This window comes from Maniola jurtina, chromosome 2 (assembly GCF_905333055.1).
Source record: "Maniola jurtina chromosome 2, ilManJurt1.1, whole genome shotgun sequence".
Lineage (NCBI taxonomy): Eukaryota > Metazoa > Arthropoda > Insecta > Lepidoptera > Nymphalidae > Maniola > Maniola jurtina.
The window spans coordinates 7,404,059-7,424,183 of record NC_060030.1 but is presented as its reverse complement, the minus strand read 5'-3'; the positions used below and the strand labels follow the sequence as shown (position 1 = coordinate 7,424,183).

Here is a 20,125-nt window from a genome sequence, read left to right as displayed (position 1 = left end):
TTTGACTTCACAAAAATAGTATTACTATTTTGACTTCACGTTACTCCTTGGTTAGGTACGGAAAAACTCCGACCCGAAACGATATTAATCATGATTCAAACTTAACAATACAAGCAAACATATTTTAGATTGAGCCAAAATACACAAAGGAAATAATAAAAGCTCAGTACTGCGAAGTGAATACGGGATCTCATTACATTTAACATAAACAATCACCAGCTCCGCAACTCGTAAGTCGTATATAAACGAATACCTGTTGATAAGTACCTACTAACTACATGAAATATAAACAAGAGAGCCATCAATGGGGCCCAGCAACAGGCGATGCGACATAATTCTATGACAGCCACTTTTCATTTTTTTCTTAAATAAATATCTTGCAGTACTTTAGGATCTCATTCAAAACTAAAGTAATAGTGATTAAAATGGAGATAAACCACAAAACAAAAACAGAAAACATAAAGAATTATATGTATACTACTCAACATACAAAATGGTCTTATTGCTTTAGTATTATACGACTTCAAATCATGAAACGGTCACATAATGGTACGTAGGTAACTACCTCGTTAGTCAGTCGCGGTTACTATAATGTCATATTTTATTAAGTTAAATAGATGTTTTCACAAGACAAAATGCCCATTTTGAAAGATCTTTATGCAACTATCCTACGACTTTAACGTCGCGGTCGTATAATTTCGGGTTTTCTAAACATTGTCTTCAATCACTCTCTACTCTTTACCATATCCTTGAAAATGACATAAAATATAAACACACTGTAAAAAAAAAGTTGTATTGCTTTTAACCCTTCGCGCGCCGGTTTGACTATACTTAGATGGGTAATTTGGAGACAATGATAATCGGCCAATAACTTTTGATTACCGTAAATTCGCATTTAACATCGTAGACTGAATTGTTTTCTTGATAAAATATTAGCTATACGATAGTTATAGGAGAGAAAAGTAATCACATAGGTATATAAACGCTACTTACACTTTAACGTAGTCGTTGGCGTGGAACAGAAAATAGTGTTATTTTCCGGGATCCCACTTCTGAAGCTGTAGCCACAGCTTCAGGTTATCAGGATTTTTAAATAAATCTCGACATTAGTTTTCACATTGTATATTTTTCACCTTTAACAGAATACAATCACAATACGTCCGTTTGCTCTGTCGTTCCATAATGAATGAATGTCGCCTCTAGGCTCTACACCACAATATTAAAGACGTAGCAGATATTTTATAATTATTATTTTTACATTTTAAATATTTATAATGTAATTCTTTATGTACCTAATATAAGTTTACCTAAAAGTGATAAATGAGCTTACAATATGCTTTATAGTGTCCTGCTTGCCGCCGCGCGTCGTATTCCTCGTGTCGTGTATTTAGGACTTAATCCAGGCCATTGTGTTTATAAAAAGACGTCATCATTCGCATAAGTCGGGTTTGAGGGTAAAAGCTTTTCAGCAGGCACGAGTTTACTTCTGAACAATAACAATTCTATGTAAAAGTCGATCGAATTAAAAACAAAATGTAAATTTTTTAATACCGAGGATTTTTATATAAAGTAAGTTTTAGTTATTTGTTTTCTCTCTGCATCTTTTACCTTATTGCTTAATTTAATCACATAATTTATTTTCTTGGAAAACCAAGAGGACTCATCACAAAAACTAAGATGGAGGACTCATCAATAAACTATTCCTTTTGAATAGACGTACGAATCTACTTTGAGTATAATAGTACCTACAGAACGATTTCGACTTACGTTTATAGAATGATAGCGATAATAATAAACGGGTTGGATGGCCAATCGTGCTCTACGAAGTACGAAAGACGGTTAATAAAGTAAAAATTCGAACTCCAATGTTGTTACCCATCCAGTTACCGACCTGGATCAACGTGGCTTAGCACGCCACCCTCACAGAAAACGACCTCCTAAGGGTCAGACCTAATTTTATTAAGCTCAACATCAGTAATCGGATTTCAGATTTCTCCATACTTATCCAACATAAGGTACTCAGAATAATGTGGTAATTTCTTACGATTTGGAAAATAAACAGTATGCCGACAAATAGGTCGTAACTAAGAATAAGTAGAGGCAGTCTAGAAGCAACGGGAGAGAACCGGCGTTTGCGTAAGATTAGATACATAAACTAAGGAGCCAACTGCAGCTACGGTTTTGTTCTCCCGATCACAAGTTTACGAAACTACAATCACAAGTTTTCACCGCTTAGGTTACCGTTTTATCACGCGACAGTAATGGTTTTGAGGCAGTTTCCATAGAATCTCTACCAATATTATAGATGCGAAATTGTATTAGTTTTGTTTATCCTCCATTCACGCCGCTACGGAGTAATGAATCAACACGAGTTTTTGCATGGATTTACTTATAGACCTGGAGAGTAACATTGGCAACATAAATCTAGGAAAATCATCTAGGCATTATTAAAAGTCTCAACCCACGCCGACGAAGTCGCGTTAGCATTTAGTTTAATTTATAATATACCTAAAGAACTATATTATGAAGGATTATATCCACTGCGAAGCGCGTGTAGGATCGAATTGAATGAATCTAAACGTGCCAAATCTCTAGTGTCTAAACTCAGAGCTGTGAGTTTCTTTTCAAATAGTACCTAGGTAAAAACATAATAATATGAAAAACTCACCTGCTCTACATTTTCTGATAAATCGTACAGACTAAGATTGTAGACCATGCTCCTAAAACAAACAAGAAATACATTAGCTAGATACAGCAGCTGGTTTTAAAATGATAACACGTGAACAAATAAGTAAGAAGGCATTCTATAGGTATTATTTGTACGACTATAATTATGCAGATTATGTACAACTAAGTAGAATTTGTCTTAAGTAGAACACAATTTTTGCTTTTTATACGGCCTCTAAGGAGTAAAACAGTTTTTTTACTAGATTCGCCCCAGCTTTGTATTGGTGGGCTTACCCTATGTAGAAAAAAATATCGTGAAAAACTGAAACCCGTATTGAATTCCTCTAAAATTAGAAGAATACACAGACAAAAGTGAACTGGGAATGTTTTATAAACTAAATATAATTAGTTATGATGATTACGATTACGAATATTTAGTTCGGGTGGGTATACCTAGTTACCTAAGTAACTTTATAACAAAGTGATCACAAAGTAAGTCAACCAACCTGCCACCGACTAAAATGGAGAAATCATCTTTGTCTAGGATACGGAAGTGGTTTGGTCCCGTCGTGTTGCCCACAAACTGCTCCGGAGTTTCATCGCCTGTAACAAACCAATTCATAAACTTAGACTTTACAAAATAACAAGGTTGCTTTGTAGGAAAATAATTAATAAAATAGAGAGTTTAACATCAGTAAAAAGTCACAAATCGTATCAGGGGAGGTCATATTATGTTACCAAATGATTAATCTTATACATGTTATGTAATTATTTTGTTGCTAGACTAACAATTATTTGAAACATAGGTAGGTACTGAACCTGTATATAAAAAGTTGTCAAATAAGTAGGTATTATCATGAGTGATATCCATCACACTTCACACTAATATTATAAAGGCGGAAGTTTGTGTGTATGTATATATATGTGTGTGTATGTTTGTTACTCTCACGCAAAAACAACTGGCTGTTTGGAATGGAGATAGATTATATCCTCGTTTAACACTTCTTCTTCTTTTTTCCCGAAAAATCAATGAGTTCCCACGGGATTTTTAAAAAACCTATATCTACGGGCACGAAGTCGCGGGCATCAGCTAGTTATAAATATGTATAGCTAATATCGGTCGGACTCACGAGTCACGACTCATGTGGTTAGTCGAAGCAAGCTGGACTAGTTTCGAAGTCAAACCCATCCGGGGTGCTTTCTCAGAAGGACTCTGCTCGCGACGCGGTATGAATCATTTGGTAGTACTTATGACAAAATATGTAAATCTATGTTTAATAAAAAGTGTTAATTAAAAATTTATAACACCCCCGACAAGTGAAAGTTACAGAAACTAGAAAAGAACTGATAACTTTCAAACGGCTGAACCGATTTTCTTGGATTATAGCTAAGAACACTCTCGATCAAGCCACCTTTCAAACAAAAAAAAACTAAATTAAAATCGGTTCATTAGTTTAGGAACTACAATGCCACAGACAGATACACAGATACACACGTCAAACTTATAACACGCCTCTTTTTGGGTCGGGGGTTAAAAACAATATGTAAACTCTAATTGTGACGTTTTCCTAGTACATATCGTAAGTAAACCTACTAACTCTGTCGGGAGTAAATTAGTATTTCTTTAGGTTAGCAGAGGTTGCGCTTAGTTCAAGGTCTACCTACCTACGTACGAGTACCTACGATCTGATTTCTAGTCAAATGGTAACCCGTACCTGCTACTACCTGTTACTACTCTGTTAAAAAATGTGCACATAGACATAGTGCTTGGTGTAAGTAGGTACTAGGCATTCGTCGTATCTAAAGTTGTTGCCAAAACCTAATGCTAATAGTGTTGTGGGCTTGTGGCTTGAGGACAAAAAGGAGAGTCTGTGTTATTAAGAGGGACATAGAGCGAATACAATATCTCGGTCTGACTCTACACGTTTTGCAATGTGATTTGTAATCCACTATAAATGGAATCGACTATAAAAACAAGCGAACTAAAATACAATCGGATTGTAGCAACGTAGGCGTAGACGCAAAAAAAAAATCCGTGCCATTGCGCAGTTATAATTTTGCAAATACCGAAGAACTGTTTATGGCTGTTGAAATATCTGTAGAAATCTACGAGGCGAAAACACAAGTCAGTCAGTTCGATAAACTATGCCTAGTATTTTTTCATATCACATTTGAACAAATCCCAGTTTTCATAATTTTCCTGCGACATCTATAAAAAATGGTCAATGCGTGCCACAACAAAACACGAAAGAGATAGTGGTAAACCAAAAAGAAGAATAATTACAAAGTATTTTTGTTGTGATTTTTTCTTTCATTAAGGTAGGTAGGTACCTATACTGTTTGTTCGAAATAAGCAAGTTAGTAATTAGTATGATCTCACACATTGATATTCTGTCGTAATAATTTTGCTTAGAACCAAACACTATGTGCTATACAGAAGGATAAGATTAGGTTTTTCCATATCTTAGGTCATCCCATTTAGATCAAATGCAGTACCAATTTTACCCATTCTTAATATCCAGGATAAATAAACAGTCATTGGATTTTCGGGGTTGTCACACCTACCACTACACCTTATCGCGATTTTTAATTCGCAGGTTTTCAAGAACATTCGGATATATTTCCTCGATACAGGATCGCGATATTGCGTATCGCGTGTTGATATTGGTAGTGTAACATCCCTTTTAGAAGAAGGGGAAGTGATTGTCCTTTAACCGTAAGTTTGTTAATGTCAAAAAGATTTGCGAACTGTCGTGGTCGACGACTTAACAAACCGCAGAGCTGACTTGACCTGTATTTTGCGGCGAGTGTAGGTACGAATTCTGCCTGTCGGATTCAGTAACAATCCCCTGTGCATTGGATAGTTACCTTCATTGTTAAAATGGTTGCAAAGGTGTACCAAAGTTTTTAAAATAGGTACCTATCATGTTTAAAAATTGTATTCTCTCCTTTTTCATATCAATCTTTAAATAAAAGATAGGTTAAGTCGGGATTTCACTAGTAAGAGGGTATTAACAGTAGTTTGAACGTAGGGAATTAAGTGGAATGGATCGTAAATACGACTGATCACCCGCCTGGCGTTGGCAGGTTCCCTTTTATGCTCCCCTAACATTTACTTCTCATTTACCAACTGTTACTGTGCATTTAGCATTACCTATTGATTCTTTGTTTCAAGGACTCGATTTTAAAAGTTTACAACTAACTAAAATCATGTTTACCTTACCCTTATCGCATAACAAACCGTTTTTAACATGCTCTTTTTATTTTGTCTATGGTAAGTAGGTCCTAAACGGATTGGCCAATTTCAAAGTAATTAATTTCGTTTGATAGCAGGTGCATCCGGAATCCCCAGTAGATATGAGTATAATCAATGAGACTGAGTTTACGCGCGGACTTTTCATCAAAAAGGTACGGTACACAAGATGTTGCAAAAGCAACATTTCAGTTTAAAATATAGGTTTGCAGGGTGATTCTTAGCCATAAAATGGAGTTTAGGGTTCAGTTTGTTGTCTGCTCGTCTGTCTTCTGTCTGTTGTGTTTGTCAAGAAAACCTATAGGTACTTTCCGTTGACCTAGAATCATGCAAGGCAGGTAGTAGGTTTTATAGCACAAGTATAAAGGAACAAATTCGAATACCGTGGAGTTTGTGGTTACATCAAAAAAAAAAAAAAATTAAAGTTTTCACGAAAAAATTAATTTATTAAATCAAATATAGATGGCGCACTCTGTAATTACCTTCCAGTGCTCTAAACATAAAAGTGTTAGGTAGGTATATCTTGTACGATGGTACGGAACCCTTCATCTGCGATTCCGTCTCGCACTTGATCGGTTTTTGGAGATTATTCAAATTAATTGATAAAATTAAATCAACTTGTAATATTATTCATAAACACTTACCATATTTGACATGGATTCGAGCATTGGCATCAGGCATCCACGCTTGTGCGGTGGATGCTAGCAACACCAAGACCGCGCGGGCGACGGCCATATTGTTCAAAACCGATACATTGTAGCCGCCATTTTCACTGCCTCCCCTGTAACAAATAAAGGTTTTATGTTAATTCTCGTCCGTACCCTTTTCCTTTATTTATTTTTAAATATTTTTTCTTTGTAAATGGTCCTCTGATTTATTTTTAAGGTTATCGAATGTTTCTGTTTTATTTATGTCATACATACGCTTTGTTGAACAGTTATGTTTTGTGTTATTAACCCCCGACCCAAAAAGAGGGGTGCTATAAGTTTGACGTATCTGTGTATCTGTCTGTGGTATCGTGGCTCCAAAACTAATGAACCGATTTTAATTTAGTTTTTTTTTTTGTTTGAAAAGTGGCTTGATCGAGAGTGTTCTTAGCTATAATCCAAGAAAATCGGTTCAGCCGTTTGAAAGTTATCAGCTTTTTCTAGTTACTGTAACCTTCACTTGTCGGGGGTGTTATTTTTAATTTACACTTGTAAATAATCATATTACCATTAAAATGACATAATATGATTAGGTTACATTCAGGGAAGAAAATCTAGAATTTAATGACAAAAATAATGGAGATTGGAGAAACCCAGAGGGCTCTCTCCGTCACTCGTTTCCACTCGTTTCATACAATCGTAGTTCCAATTTCATTTGAATATTAAGCAACCAAAGTCCATGAAATTTTGCACATATATTCTAGAAACTAATATCTATGTCTGTGGTTTTCCAGATTTCTGTTAAAATATTCGGTTTCAAAGTTACGCGGTCTTAAAATTTTCATACAAATCTTTGAGCCCCTGTAATTTTAAAACTACATATTTTTAGAAAAATCTAAAACACCACAGACACAGATATTAGTTTCTAGAATATGTCTGCAAAATTTCATGGAATTTGGTTGCTTAACATTCAAATGAAATTGGAACTACGATTGTATGAAACGAGTGGAAACGAGTGACGGAGAGAGCCCTGTTAAGCTACCTCGCGGAAAAATTACGTAAGCACACGCTTAGAAGAATGTTTTGAGCTCTACCAGTCGCATGTCTAACAATTGCAAATCGCTTAGCGGCCAAACCAAGCGCACAAAAAGAGTAAAAAGGAAATAATTATAATGATTGCAAATGCGCTGTTTTGACTAACTATTGTCTGCGTTCCCTCTATTGTCGTAGCAACAAATGTTCATCCATTTGTCAGATCATTCTAGGTAGTTTCGAAATCAAACAAAAAAGGCTTATGCCACGTTATCACAGAAATTTTAATTTTACAGCTAAGTATATCTTTATCTATCTGTAGGTAATTCTCGACGAATAAATTCGGCTACCAGACGAGATTATTTATATCAAATGAGAATAACCTGTAACTGTGTCAGCGTTAGCTTCTATGATAAGTTGATAATATACCTACCTGCCTACGTAAATAAAAAGCTTGTTATCATTTTTTTAATCGATTTTATTACAATGTTTACCTCGCTAATGGTTACTCATAGATACTAAAGTTATCATTAAATTTTATCTATCTGATTAAGTGTGAGTAAACAAACTCGTATCATGTAGGTAGGCACATGAGTAGGTATCTATACTCATGTATATTTTTCTGTGTTATTTTAAATTTTATACTTAGGTACTAGGTATATAATATTTTGTAAGAATAAGTTTTGCTACGAGCAGCAACGCGACAGCTTCTTTGCACACAAAGCTTTCTTTAATTAGGTAGTATGTATTTGTATATTATATAACCTAGGTATATGCTTACCCCTATTTATTGTTGAAATTTGATACAAATTGGTTTTGATGATTTAATGCATCAATACAAAAGCTCCTTTTTCCTTTCTTTTACACTTTTTATATCTAGATCTACCCTATTGTACCTATTATTTTTGTTTTAATGATTTAATTTTCTTATGTTTTTGTATGACTAGTGTTTTAAGTTTTATTCACGTTTTGTTGAGTAGGTAGTATTTAACTGCTTTAAATTTTAATGCGAACTCTCTTATTTATTCGAGTGATAGTGACGCGGATTTTTCTTCAAAGGTTATCTTAAACACTTAATTAAGCCAAAGAAAAAAAATTATGATACTCGTTTAGCGTAGCCGATTGCGGGATCGGAGGCCAGTGTATGAAAACAAGCCGCGTATCAAAATGGGTTACAATAAAAGTTCGAGGTGCGTGCCCGGAATAGAACCACCGAATAGGAGGCCGACGTCTTAACACTAGGCTATCATCACAGAACAGAACAGACAGTTTTACAGAACTACCAATACTTTGATGTTTTAACTATCGTGAGTGATTTCCACTACCATACCATAAAATTAGTCGGGCATCGACTAAATACTTGAGTATAGCCGTGACATTCTATACCAAGCTTTTGTACCTAGTGGTTAGAACTTCCGCCTCCTAATCGGAGGTCGGGGATTCGATCCTGGGCACGCCCCACTAACTTTTCAGTTATATGCGTTTTAAGTAATAGAATATCACTTGCTTTAACGGTGAAGGAAAACATCGTGAGGAAACCTGCATGCCTTAGAGTTCTCTATGTTCTCAAAGGTGTGTGAAGTCTGCCAATTCGCATTGGGCCAGCGTGGCAGACTACGGCCTAAACCCTTCTCATTCTGAGAAGAGACCCGTACTCAGTAATGGGATGGTCTATACCAATACTTTATTTGTAAGTATACATTTCACTTTGGAACATAAATAAGAAATCTTTTCAGTAGCTACAGTCCCACGTAAGATTATTCCGCATTCTGAACATGTGAGACGAATCTACTCACTTGGCGATAATTCCCAGCACTTAGACCGAGCATGCCGCAGGCAATCGTGTGATTTAAAATGTACCTACTCCATTTAGTTTCCAGCTTTAAATAGTAACAGTTAATTGTGGCTATGGACTGGAAATTGAAAGCTAGTCCAACCTTGCTTATTAATAAAGAAAGAGTTATTATTAGTAATACTGAATTGATATTTTTGCAGTAATTTTTATGGACGAAAATTTAATAAAAATATCTTAGATGATTGCAACAAAGATATTAACAATTAATTTACGCTTTTAATTATTGTAAACACCACAAATTGGTACCACAAAACAACCTACCATATGGGTAAACCTACCTAATAAGACGATACAGCTGATGCTTCGAAGCTAAGGTCATCAAAACAATATACGAGTAACTAGGTAGGTTTTTCTAAACTTGGTTTCAAAGTTGTTAAGAAATCCAATCACAACACCATTTTATGCAAAGAGCGATGTCACGGAGTAACGTATAAAAGCTTTTAAAAGTCATTCCCTTGCATCGGATGTTATTCAAAAATAAAACTGGTCGCTAAATTTGTTAGTACGTACGAGTAGTAGACGGATTACTCTGTATTCAGAACATGCAAAATGAATTCGCTCGCTTGGCGATAATTCCTCCATACGACGAGACCGATCATCCTGTACCTATGCATCGGGCTTCGGAATCCTCCCATTCTAGTTTTTACGTTGCCTATCTTCGTGGTCGTGAGAAACTTAACCGAACAGTTTTTTTTATTTTTCTTTGCTTCAGGCAATTTACTGTACGTTTACCTTTTTCTGTGGATAACTTGTTAATGATCTCTGGATATAATGAACAAGACGTGAGAATTTATTATTATAGCTCTAGTGCTATTTATCAAAAAATGAGTCGTTTAGAAAAACTAGGTGTAGACCCATATCGCTTGACTGAAATGGTTTGTATATAGGATGCAGGTTGCAAAAATATGTGTTTAGTGTTGTGTGGAAAAACAAATAAATTATTATGTCTTATGTCATAATCCTATGCAGATATATTGCTCAAATCCTACTCGTATCGTAAATGAATTACAGATCAGACACAAATGACTGTAGACGATTCGACGACATTTGTAAATAAATGGTACCTCTACCTATCTTTTTTTGTATATTCTTTAATTAATACAATATCTATATTATACTTATAGTATACATATGTGTAAAAGGATGGCACTTAATGCAATATCAAAAAGGGTTGTAAGTTTTTAATGTAACAGCAGGCAGGCATGATGCAGGACGGCGCTGCGCAGATGTCGCACAAAAGGAACCGGGGGCGTGGATAATGTAATATTTCCTACCCGTTATTGGACTTTCAGATTCACTCTCGGCCCAAAATAGTAATTCGATAGTATTACGTCGCTCGGCTAACGGCTCTGGCATAGTTTGCTAAGTTAATGCCCCGGCCTGCGTTACATTACGCCCGCTATGGCAAACCTGTAACTTATCGCCACTCGATCTGGCGGCACAATTACTCGACTTAACAAAGGAGCTGTTATCACAAACATCAATACCTACTTGCTAATATTGTTACACATTATTATAATATCACTAGCCGATGCCCGCGACTTCGTCCGCGTGGATTTAGGTTTTTCGGAATCCCGTGGGAACTCTTTGATTTTCCGGAATAAAAAGTAGCCTATGTGCTAATCCAGGATATTATCTATCTCCATTCTAAATTTCAGCCAAATCCGTTCAGTAGTTTTTGCGTGAAGGAGTAACAAACATACACACACACACTTACAAACTTTCGCCTTTATAATATTAAGTGTGAAGTGTGATTAGTGTGATTGGACTGTACCTACCGGTCTTATAAATATACATTTAGATTTTATAATTTTAATGATAGTGTCTTTTTACTTACACTTCAAGGGCTAAATTTTTTTTTAAATATTGAAATTGCGGAACCGGCAGGATTCAAACCTGCGTCTTCTGGGATCGCGCTTGACGCCTTGACTGCTAGGACACGGTTTGCTTGCTGCTAGCACAGTTTAACGAATATTTCAAGGCTGTACTGCTAGTGACGACATTCGTGATATGTAAGGTGATATGTTTTGTTTGATCGCTCACTACTGAAGCGACTATTAATGCCATCCACATAGTAGCGACGCTTTGCACTTTGATTTTTTGCATTAAAAAATGTTAATATTTGTAGGCATCGATGTTTTGTAGCAAGTTCCACAATCCAAAGGCAATAAAATGTTAAGCAAAACGAACAACAGAATGTCACGAAATATCTATAAGTCATAGCACAAACGCTGAATATAAATGAAAATAAAAAAGTAACGAAGACATTCGAATGCATATTAAAGGGAAAGGGGTAACGCTGCTATTGAATCATAAATATGTAAACGCATACATTGGGTGGGGCACTTGGTGGGGCAAGAAAATAACATTTGACTTGTTGGATATTATGTCATGTGTTTGGACTAGTGATGCAAACCCATCGCAACAAGCAAGTGAACCACTGAGTCTATGAAGTGAACTAACTCATTGTGAGAGTCGTTGACTTATGTATCTTTTTTAAACTGTACCTAAATTGCGGCTTTTATTGTAATCCTAGTTCGCGAGGTAGGTAGCTACCCGCCATTACAGATAATCTGTTTCTTATAATTTGACCAGATCTGATCAAATGCAAAGCATTAGCCGCGACTTTAGTTGTCAAAACCTGCAGTGCTTATTTTTACTGAATGATAAAACTTGTGGTAGTAACTAGGCATAATGTGAGATAAGTAACTAGAGATTTATGGAGAGTGCTTATTACTAGTCAAACCGTATTCATCATCATCATCATCAGACTGTGAACATCTACTTGTGCTTGCTCTATTTTAAGGCGGCACCACACCCTCAACCTCAACCTTCCTCATCCAGCGACATCCGACAGCGACAGCGAAATGTAAAATAGTAATCCATACTAATATCCATCCATGTGTCTGTCTGTCTGTCTGTCTGTCTGTCTGCTACCTTTTTACGGTCCAAGAGTTTAACCGATTCTGACGAAATTTGGTACATGGTTACCTTATATCCCAGGGATGGACATAGGCTACTTTTTATCCCGGAAAATCAACCAGTTTCCACGGGATCTTTAAAAACCTAAATCCACGCGGACGAAGTCGCTGGCATCCTCTATTAAGAAATATTTGTAATTGTAAGTAGTGTGGATAAATAGAATTAATTCATTCATACCATTAATTTAAACTGAATTCAAGTTCTAGAAAAAATTAGCTACCCATATAAGTAAAGTTTGCCACTAATGCAGGTTTTACATCGGCTTCTCAACCGGATTACGCCTGCATGCGTATAGCGTGACCAAGGCAGACCTATAATTATGTAGATGCGGTTGACATCCGAGCCCGCAGCGGGTTGTGGTGCTGAGACCTACCCGATCCCACGCTATGCGGGAAGCTGCGGTTATTATATATTATATTATCTACTCTACAACAATTAAGGGTTGAACTTGAAGCATCTATTTACATAAATATAAAAATTAAAATTAGTCTTCTTCTAGAAGATCGGGAGTCAACTCTCAAAAGCCTCTATTTTCTTAGCTTGATTCAAAGGCAAAGCCATTTATTAAAAACTAGAGGATGCCGCGGCTTCACCCGCGTGGATTTCGGGTTTTTATTAAATCCCGTAGGAACTCTTCAGTTTTCCGGTATAAAAAGTAGCATATGTCCTTCCCCATGACATATCCCAAGCCTGAACCAAATTTCATTAAAATCGGTTCAGTGGTTGGGCCGTGAAAACGTAGCAGACAGACAGACACACTTTCGCATTTATAATATTAAGTATGGATAGGTAGGTATTTGTATACTCTTCGATTGTCAGTTGTTGAATTTGTAAGATAAAATTAATTTAATGTTGATAAATACTACGCAAACTTAAAACTTAAGCTGATCGTTCTTCCCTGTATTTGATAAAATGCGCATATTTTTTTTTATAAAATAACGAAGGTCTGGCCCTCACGGGCCTCTTAGTCCATAAATATTTCAGCGCATAATATATTTTTATTACTTACTTCTTCTAGTTGCTGGCGATGTCAGACGTAAAATATATGGCATATACATGAGTATATAAACGAACGTGCACTGGATAGCGGATAACTACATAGGTACGTGTTGTGACTCGAAAAGGATTCAATGGAGATCGTCAATCACTCTTAAAACATTAATGTGTAATATTATTGTTATCTTCCATAGCAAAACACCACATTTTTATCATTGAACTATTATGTAGAGATACTATTTCCTCAATTTTTTATTAGGTATTTTAACCAGAGGTCAAATTGCCCAATATGAAAAAAATAAATTGGATGTTTTTATGAGATCATCATTAATTTACTATAACTTTTGGTCTTCTATTATTATCGTACTATAGGCGCGTACTAAATATCGTATTTTGTTGTATATCTATTATTTACTGGGAGAAACATCATATTACTTAGAATATGGTGAAAAATTAAAAAGAGGAAATCCTGCAAATCTATCAATCAATGTCGTTAAAGAATTAAAGAAGTAGTAGGATCTAAATTCTAAACGGACTTTCTCCCTTACATTTTAGCGTACGTGCAGATAAATAGAGGGAACTTACGGTAATTTGTAGGATATGTTCATACCGGTTCGCTATCTTTACGGCAACAATTTCCATTATCTTGACACGGCGTGATATATGCGCAATAACCCAGGATGTTGATAATAATGTGCCCATTCATTACGTATTTCATTTACTAACCGTGGTACCTAATTGTCTACTTGGAGCTATTTATAAATTCTGCGGAAGGAATCGCTTGAGTGAATCATTCACATTATGTTATTATCTGCCTACTACAAATTCTTGAAATACTATATATTTACTATGTAATTAATACTCGTATTTTACGACATATCTAATTATAATATTGTTTTAGGTATGATTTATTTTACGCCTTGCATGGGCATTAATATTTATACCTATTTAACAATATTCCCGCGATTTTATCCGCATGGATTAAGGTTTTCAAAAATTCTGTAGGAACTTTAATTTTCCGGGATAAAAGGGAGCCTATGTCCTTCCCCGGATGTAAGCTATCTTTTGCACCAAATTTCGTCGTAATCAGTAAGATGAAAAGCTAGCAGATAGATATACAGACAGCCATAACTCTGACAGTATGGGTAGCAGACAGCAGTCCATGTCATAGGCACCCACACTTCTTATTTCCACGATGTCTAAGGTTGAAATATATAGAGCGCACTTTGACTTTGCTTAGACTTAATATTCTTAAGTTACAAGTGTAAATTAAAAATTTATAACACCCCCGACAAGTGAAGGTAACTAGAAAAGAGCTGATAACTTTCAAACGGCTGAACCGATTTTCTTGAATTATAGCTAAGAACACTCTCGATCAAGCCACATTTCAAACAAAAAAATCTAAATTAAAATCGGTTCATTAGTTTAGGCGCTACGGTGCCACAGACAGATACACAGATACACACGTCAAACTTATAACACCCCCTTTTTGGGTCGGGGTTAAAAACGAGACAGATTTATTACAGGTGGTATGACGCTGTCTCATTTTAGAGCAAAATCAAAGTGCGCTCTCTAGATCTCAGCCTAAGTGGCCAAGTGATCAGATTTTTAAAAGCTACGACACTATAGAGCGCAGTTCCATGTTGTTAGGTGGTAGGTACTTAAACTTTTTGTTTTTGTCTTGTTGAGTTGTGCCCACGTGATCAGATTTTTAAAAGCTCCGACTTTATGGGGAGTGGACCCATGTCGTTGGTAGGTACCTACACAAACTTTTTATTTTCATGGTGTGGTGGTATTCAGACGCATTTATAATATTACTATGAATTACAAAGTATAATGCCACGGCGCAACAAAATCTAGTATTTTATACATATTAAGTAAGTGTACCTGCCTACAATATTTCGTTGAACCATAACTAAAAAAAGTAAGTAAACATTTTAAATTGGAATTCATCGGTCCAATTTAATATGTTTAATTTTACTTTTTAGTTACCTAATAATAAAAATTGTCGTATCTACTCGTATGTACAGCTATAAGTCATTTACTATTAAGTACAATAAAGAAGTAATTAATCAAAGCAAAACAATTAAAACTAAAACTTGTAACAAGGTTTTTTACTATATACTAATACCAAATAGCCTGTATGTACCTATATACTTAAATAATTATCTACCTACTCAGATACCAACGTACAGTGTTTCGTTGGTTGACTTTCAGTTTTTTCCCGTCTGTATGTTTAAACGTTTCTTTTTAAAGGTCACATCAGACATGAGGTGGTAGCATTGCTTTCACCGTGTCAGCAGAACGGACTTGACGGACTCTAGTGGTTATGGTCTAGGCGTGTTTTGGGGTCGTGTTAACAAACCAGTTAGCGTCTGGTTCTGCTTCGACTGCAACGTTACAAATCACACGCTTCGATAGGTACGATGTATTTTACACTAGCTTAAGACCGCAATTTCACCCGTGTGGATTTAGTTTTTAAGAACCCCGTGGGAACTCTTTGTTTTCCCGGGTTAAAAAACCTTAGAAGGCAAGCTAGCCTAATAGGTACTTCCTAGGTACTGCTCTATGAGAGAGTAGGTATAAAACAGTAAGTTTGGACCATGGACCTATAAATCCTATAATATTAAATAACCTCACTAATTCCAGATCTAATAAGATATTATGATTCTAGCATAACCAAGACGTAGGCGTTATCAAACAATTTAGAGGCAGGACGAAAATTTTTGGGTTTCATTGGTTTTGAGGGCGTTGGGAATTGGGATTACTTAGTTTTTTTAAAGATCCCTATCTTCTGGAGGAGAGTCCCTTCTCCTATGGGATTCTCCTCTAGAACAACTTCCAGCAATTTCAGGCAACTCTGACTACTTTTATGTCTTCATGATCTATGAATTCATTAGTCTAATAGACTAGTGTTAGCATCCACGTAGAGTCATATACTTCTTTATCTCAATTTTAATGCTAATCTCTAACAAGTGTCTAACAGATGAATAAAAATTTCGTATAATTTATTATCATTACAAGACTGCGATTGTCACTAATCACTCATCATTCATTAGTGACTAGCCACTTCATGTGAATAACAATCAATAAATGACGGAAACTATTAATGAATATTGTATTACTGGGAATACCGATTGAAATAAGCAATGATTTCAGCATTTAAGCAGTAGATTCCCCTGAATTCTTTGGTGAAGATTGTAAAATTTTAATAATATTTAAAAGTAGGTAGGTAAAGTACGCCGAAAATGCCTAGGTAGGTAAAACATAAAAGTACTTTACGATGACAAATTGATTTTAATAGTACGAGAAGTATTTAAATTCTACTTAGTTTAAGTAGGTACCTACTTATCTATAAGTAATTACCTATGCGTATAATTATTTTATATTATTTCCTCAAGAAATCTCAGAGAATATAATGTTTAAAGTTTAAACACATGAATATTGAACAAAGCGGTGTAGCGCTTTTGACTACAACTCACCCCGCGGCGCGTTGACTCGTCCGTGTCCGGGGAGCGGACCCACCAATTGCTAGCTGTCGGGACCCCATATCGTTGGGTAAATTAGGACAAATAGTAGGAATCTTATCCCTGAATACTCATATTTATTTATTTAGCATTCCAATATGCATAATGATTAATGAGTCTTATATATCGTAGATCATAATATTATTATTATCGTTACATTGGGATCCTGTAGGGGTACATTTTATAATTTAAATACTAAATTAATAGATTTAATAATTTAGTCACGGCTGTTAATGCTGTTAAAATGTTTGGAAATCTTTGGACGTATTATTTATTCATTTAAACAACTTTATTGTACAAAAATGCAAAAACGATACACTTACTTATACAAATACAAAGGGCGACCTTATCACTAGAGTGATCTCTCCCAGGTAACCCGTATGTTCCCGTATATTAATCTTTGGAAAAGTCGTTTATAATATTAAAAGAATTTATATTAGGTATATTATATTTTTTCAATAATTTAAAAATCTTTATCTATAATACTAAATAAATCTTTTTAATAGATAAATCTTTAATACTATTCACACACACTAAGCCCTCAGTTTTGACACCATAAAATTTGGTTCAGGCTGTTTTTATTGTAGAGAACTGACTTTTCTAAAAACAGTAGTATTTAATCTAATTAGCTACTTAAACGCATTGTATGACGCAGACACAGTAAATTAACGACTATCCATATATATAAACTACCATATCCACATATACAAACTATGACAGTCAAATATACTAAAACCAGCATCAAATTAGCATATCTGTTTAGTTAAAATTAACAGTTAACACTATATGAATATAGTAAATCTGATGCCCGGCTTTTCTTCTTTCACGATTCACAGTGCGAAAGCTCTTGAATATATACCTACTCTGTGAACGGTGGGAAACAACTATTCATATTTCTTTCACGGGCTTTTACGCCGTGATGCGTAAGTAACTACTTGATGAAAACTGGGCTTTATACAATTTAGAGATGAAAGTCATATCGCCAAGTTGTGGTCAAGCTCTAATTGAGTTATTTAATGTACGCAGCTATAGCGGTTTTTTTTCATTTATTTTTAAATCATTTTATTCCGGCTTACAATGTCTGGATAACGTGAGACGAAAGAGTTTCTACGCATTAGATAAGGTATAAATAAATGACAGCATTGAATGTAAAGTTTATAATTTGAATTCTTATTCAGTTATTGCGTTTTTAAGAAATCAAAGTTTGAACAAACGTCCCGGGAAGTAGGAATTCATGGTGTTATTAGCCGCGTGTCAACAATACATGCACTCTCCTCTCCCCTACTCTACATCTAGAGCTTTTTGTCGTAATCTGCCACGCTGGACTGTAAATTATTAACTTGAAAATGGACCTACCTAGATAGCAAATTCACCGTCTGGAAAATCCAAACACACTATTTTCCAACACACAGGTCATCCCATAAAAACAAAGTTTTCACTGACACAAATAATTATCATCACAATCTTGACTGAAACACAGATACAATGTTCACTGAACACATCGATGTCACAGATCGTAGACTCCTTGAGCACAGACCGGTTGCCAGTCTGAAGTGTTACGCGTCTTGTTTAGTGTTTACAGTTGGCGCTGGACGCCGATTTCGAAGTTTGCCGCTAGTTCAATACAAGAACGTACACCCGCGACGCACTCGACTACGGCACTGGCGCGAGCGGCTACAGCGCGCGGGGGGTGCGGTTATACACGAACTTGTCCGACCAGTCTCTCTATCTCTTTTACTATGCGCGTGCGCCGCGCTGTGCGCGTCGTTGCCACGTTTACTTCTAGCAACGCGTTGCCAGTTTTACCATAATATTTTTTGTTTTGTGTTGACGTTTCTAAATGAGGGGCCATAAAATAGAAACGTTGGTATAGGTAGTTTCAGTTAAGGAGGGTATTGATAGAGTTAGGAGATTTGGCTGAAGTGAATAACTGTGTCCTTTAAAAGATTGAATTGAGCAAAAAATATTCTTGGAAGTTAGCAAAAGCGTCAGCCAATTCTTGTATAGGGGATTTTTATAACTGAAATCAGTTTTGAATTTTTTTTAAATAAAATCATGAGGGCCTTTACAATGATTATTTTATACTATCCAGGGCACAATGGTCACCTACTATAAGTCAAAAGACTTTTATAAAGTCGAAGCTTTGACTTTTATAAAGTCACTATCTGATTTTTGAGTGAAGTAGGTACCTACACAACGAAAACAGAACGCTCTATCTTGGCCTCGGAATCATTAGGGGACCCGACCGACGCGTCAGGTGCTACCACATGGGCCTTTACCTGCGCCAACACTTATTATTATCTACATCTTGGCCAGATTAACGAACGAACGAGCTTTTTTTACACCACATGGTTGTGAAATTTTATTGAAAAGACTTTACTGTGCTCCCTTGCATTCATAGCCGCATCTGCTCGATTTTAATGCTATTTTTACGAGATGCCAGTTTATATTATTTTTAAAGTCAATAAAAAGGCTTTCCAGTAGCTAGCTTAGTAGTATTTGATTACGAAATAGGTACCTTATGTAGTACATACCTATCGATCGCAATTTCAGCTTATGATCGTATAAAGTTGAGAGTTTAAAACGCATTTAGAGGTCAAACCCGCGACCTTCCGAGTAGGAGACTGACATCTTAAGCACTAGGATAAAGTAAAAAATAGTCATTTTTTTACTAACTTCACCAAACAGTGTTAATTAGGTCAGACAAAATTTAAGCGGTAGACTACGCCTCGTTTGAGATAAACTTGATGCTGTACAGTATAACGCTATTCACGTTAAACGTACAAGCGCTTTAACTTTAACAAGGGTAATTAGATATACTATGACATGATACGGGAGAACTTGTGGCAGGCCAGCGATATGATATTCGAGTTCTCTGTGGGCGGTCTGCCACTTTGGCTAATTGTGCAATCAGAAACCACTATACATACTATACGGTTACAAAATAATATGTTACAACGGAGATGTCTAAAACTTCTGATTGATTCCATTTATTGTAATCAGCTGTTGTATTCAATCATCATTATGTTCACGAAAAGAACCAACTACTTTTCAACTATCACTTTCACTTAAATTGGGGAAGTACATTGAAGACATTTCGCATTAATTTTAGAGCTTGTCACTTGCCTGTATTCGAAAGTGGTGTCTGTCTCATGTCTCAAATTTA

At 35.7% G+C, this 20,125-nt stretch overlaps 1 protein-coding gene across 1 annotated transcript in view; it reads right to left on the bottom strand.

Moving 5' to 3' along the window:
• Nucleotides 1–18,627, bottom strand: part of LOC123876267 (semaphorin-1A-like) — a 33,081-nt gene extending 14,454 nt beyond the window's left edge. Inside the window, exons 1-4 of the mRNA XM_045922478.1 lie at nucleotides 18,316–18,627; nucleotides 6,565–6,701; nucleotides 3,174–3,270; nucleotides 2,669–2,720 (exon numbers count right to left, since the gene is read on the bottom strand). Coding sequence (XP_045778434.1) covers nucleotides 2,669–2,720; nucleotides 3,174–3,270; nucleotides 6,565–6,655 — 240 coding nt within the window. The 5' untranslated portion in view covers nucleotides 6,656–6,701; nucleotides 18,316–18,627. The remainder of the gene's footprint in view (nucleotides 1–2,668; nucleotides 2,721–3,173; nucleotides 3,271–6,564; nucleotides 6,702–18,315) is intronic.
• Nucleotides 18,628–20,125: the final 1,498 nt, after the last annotated feature.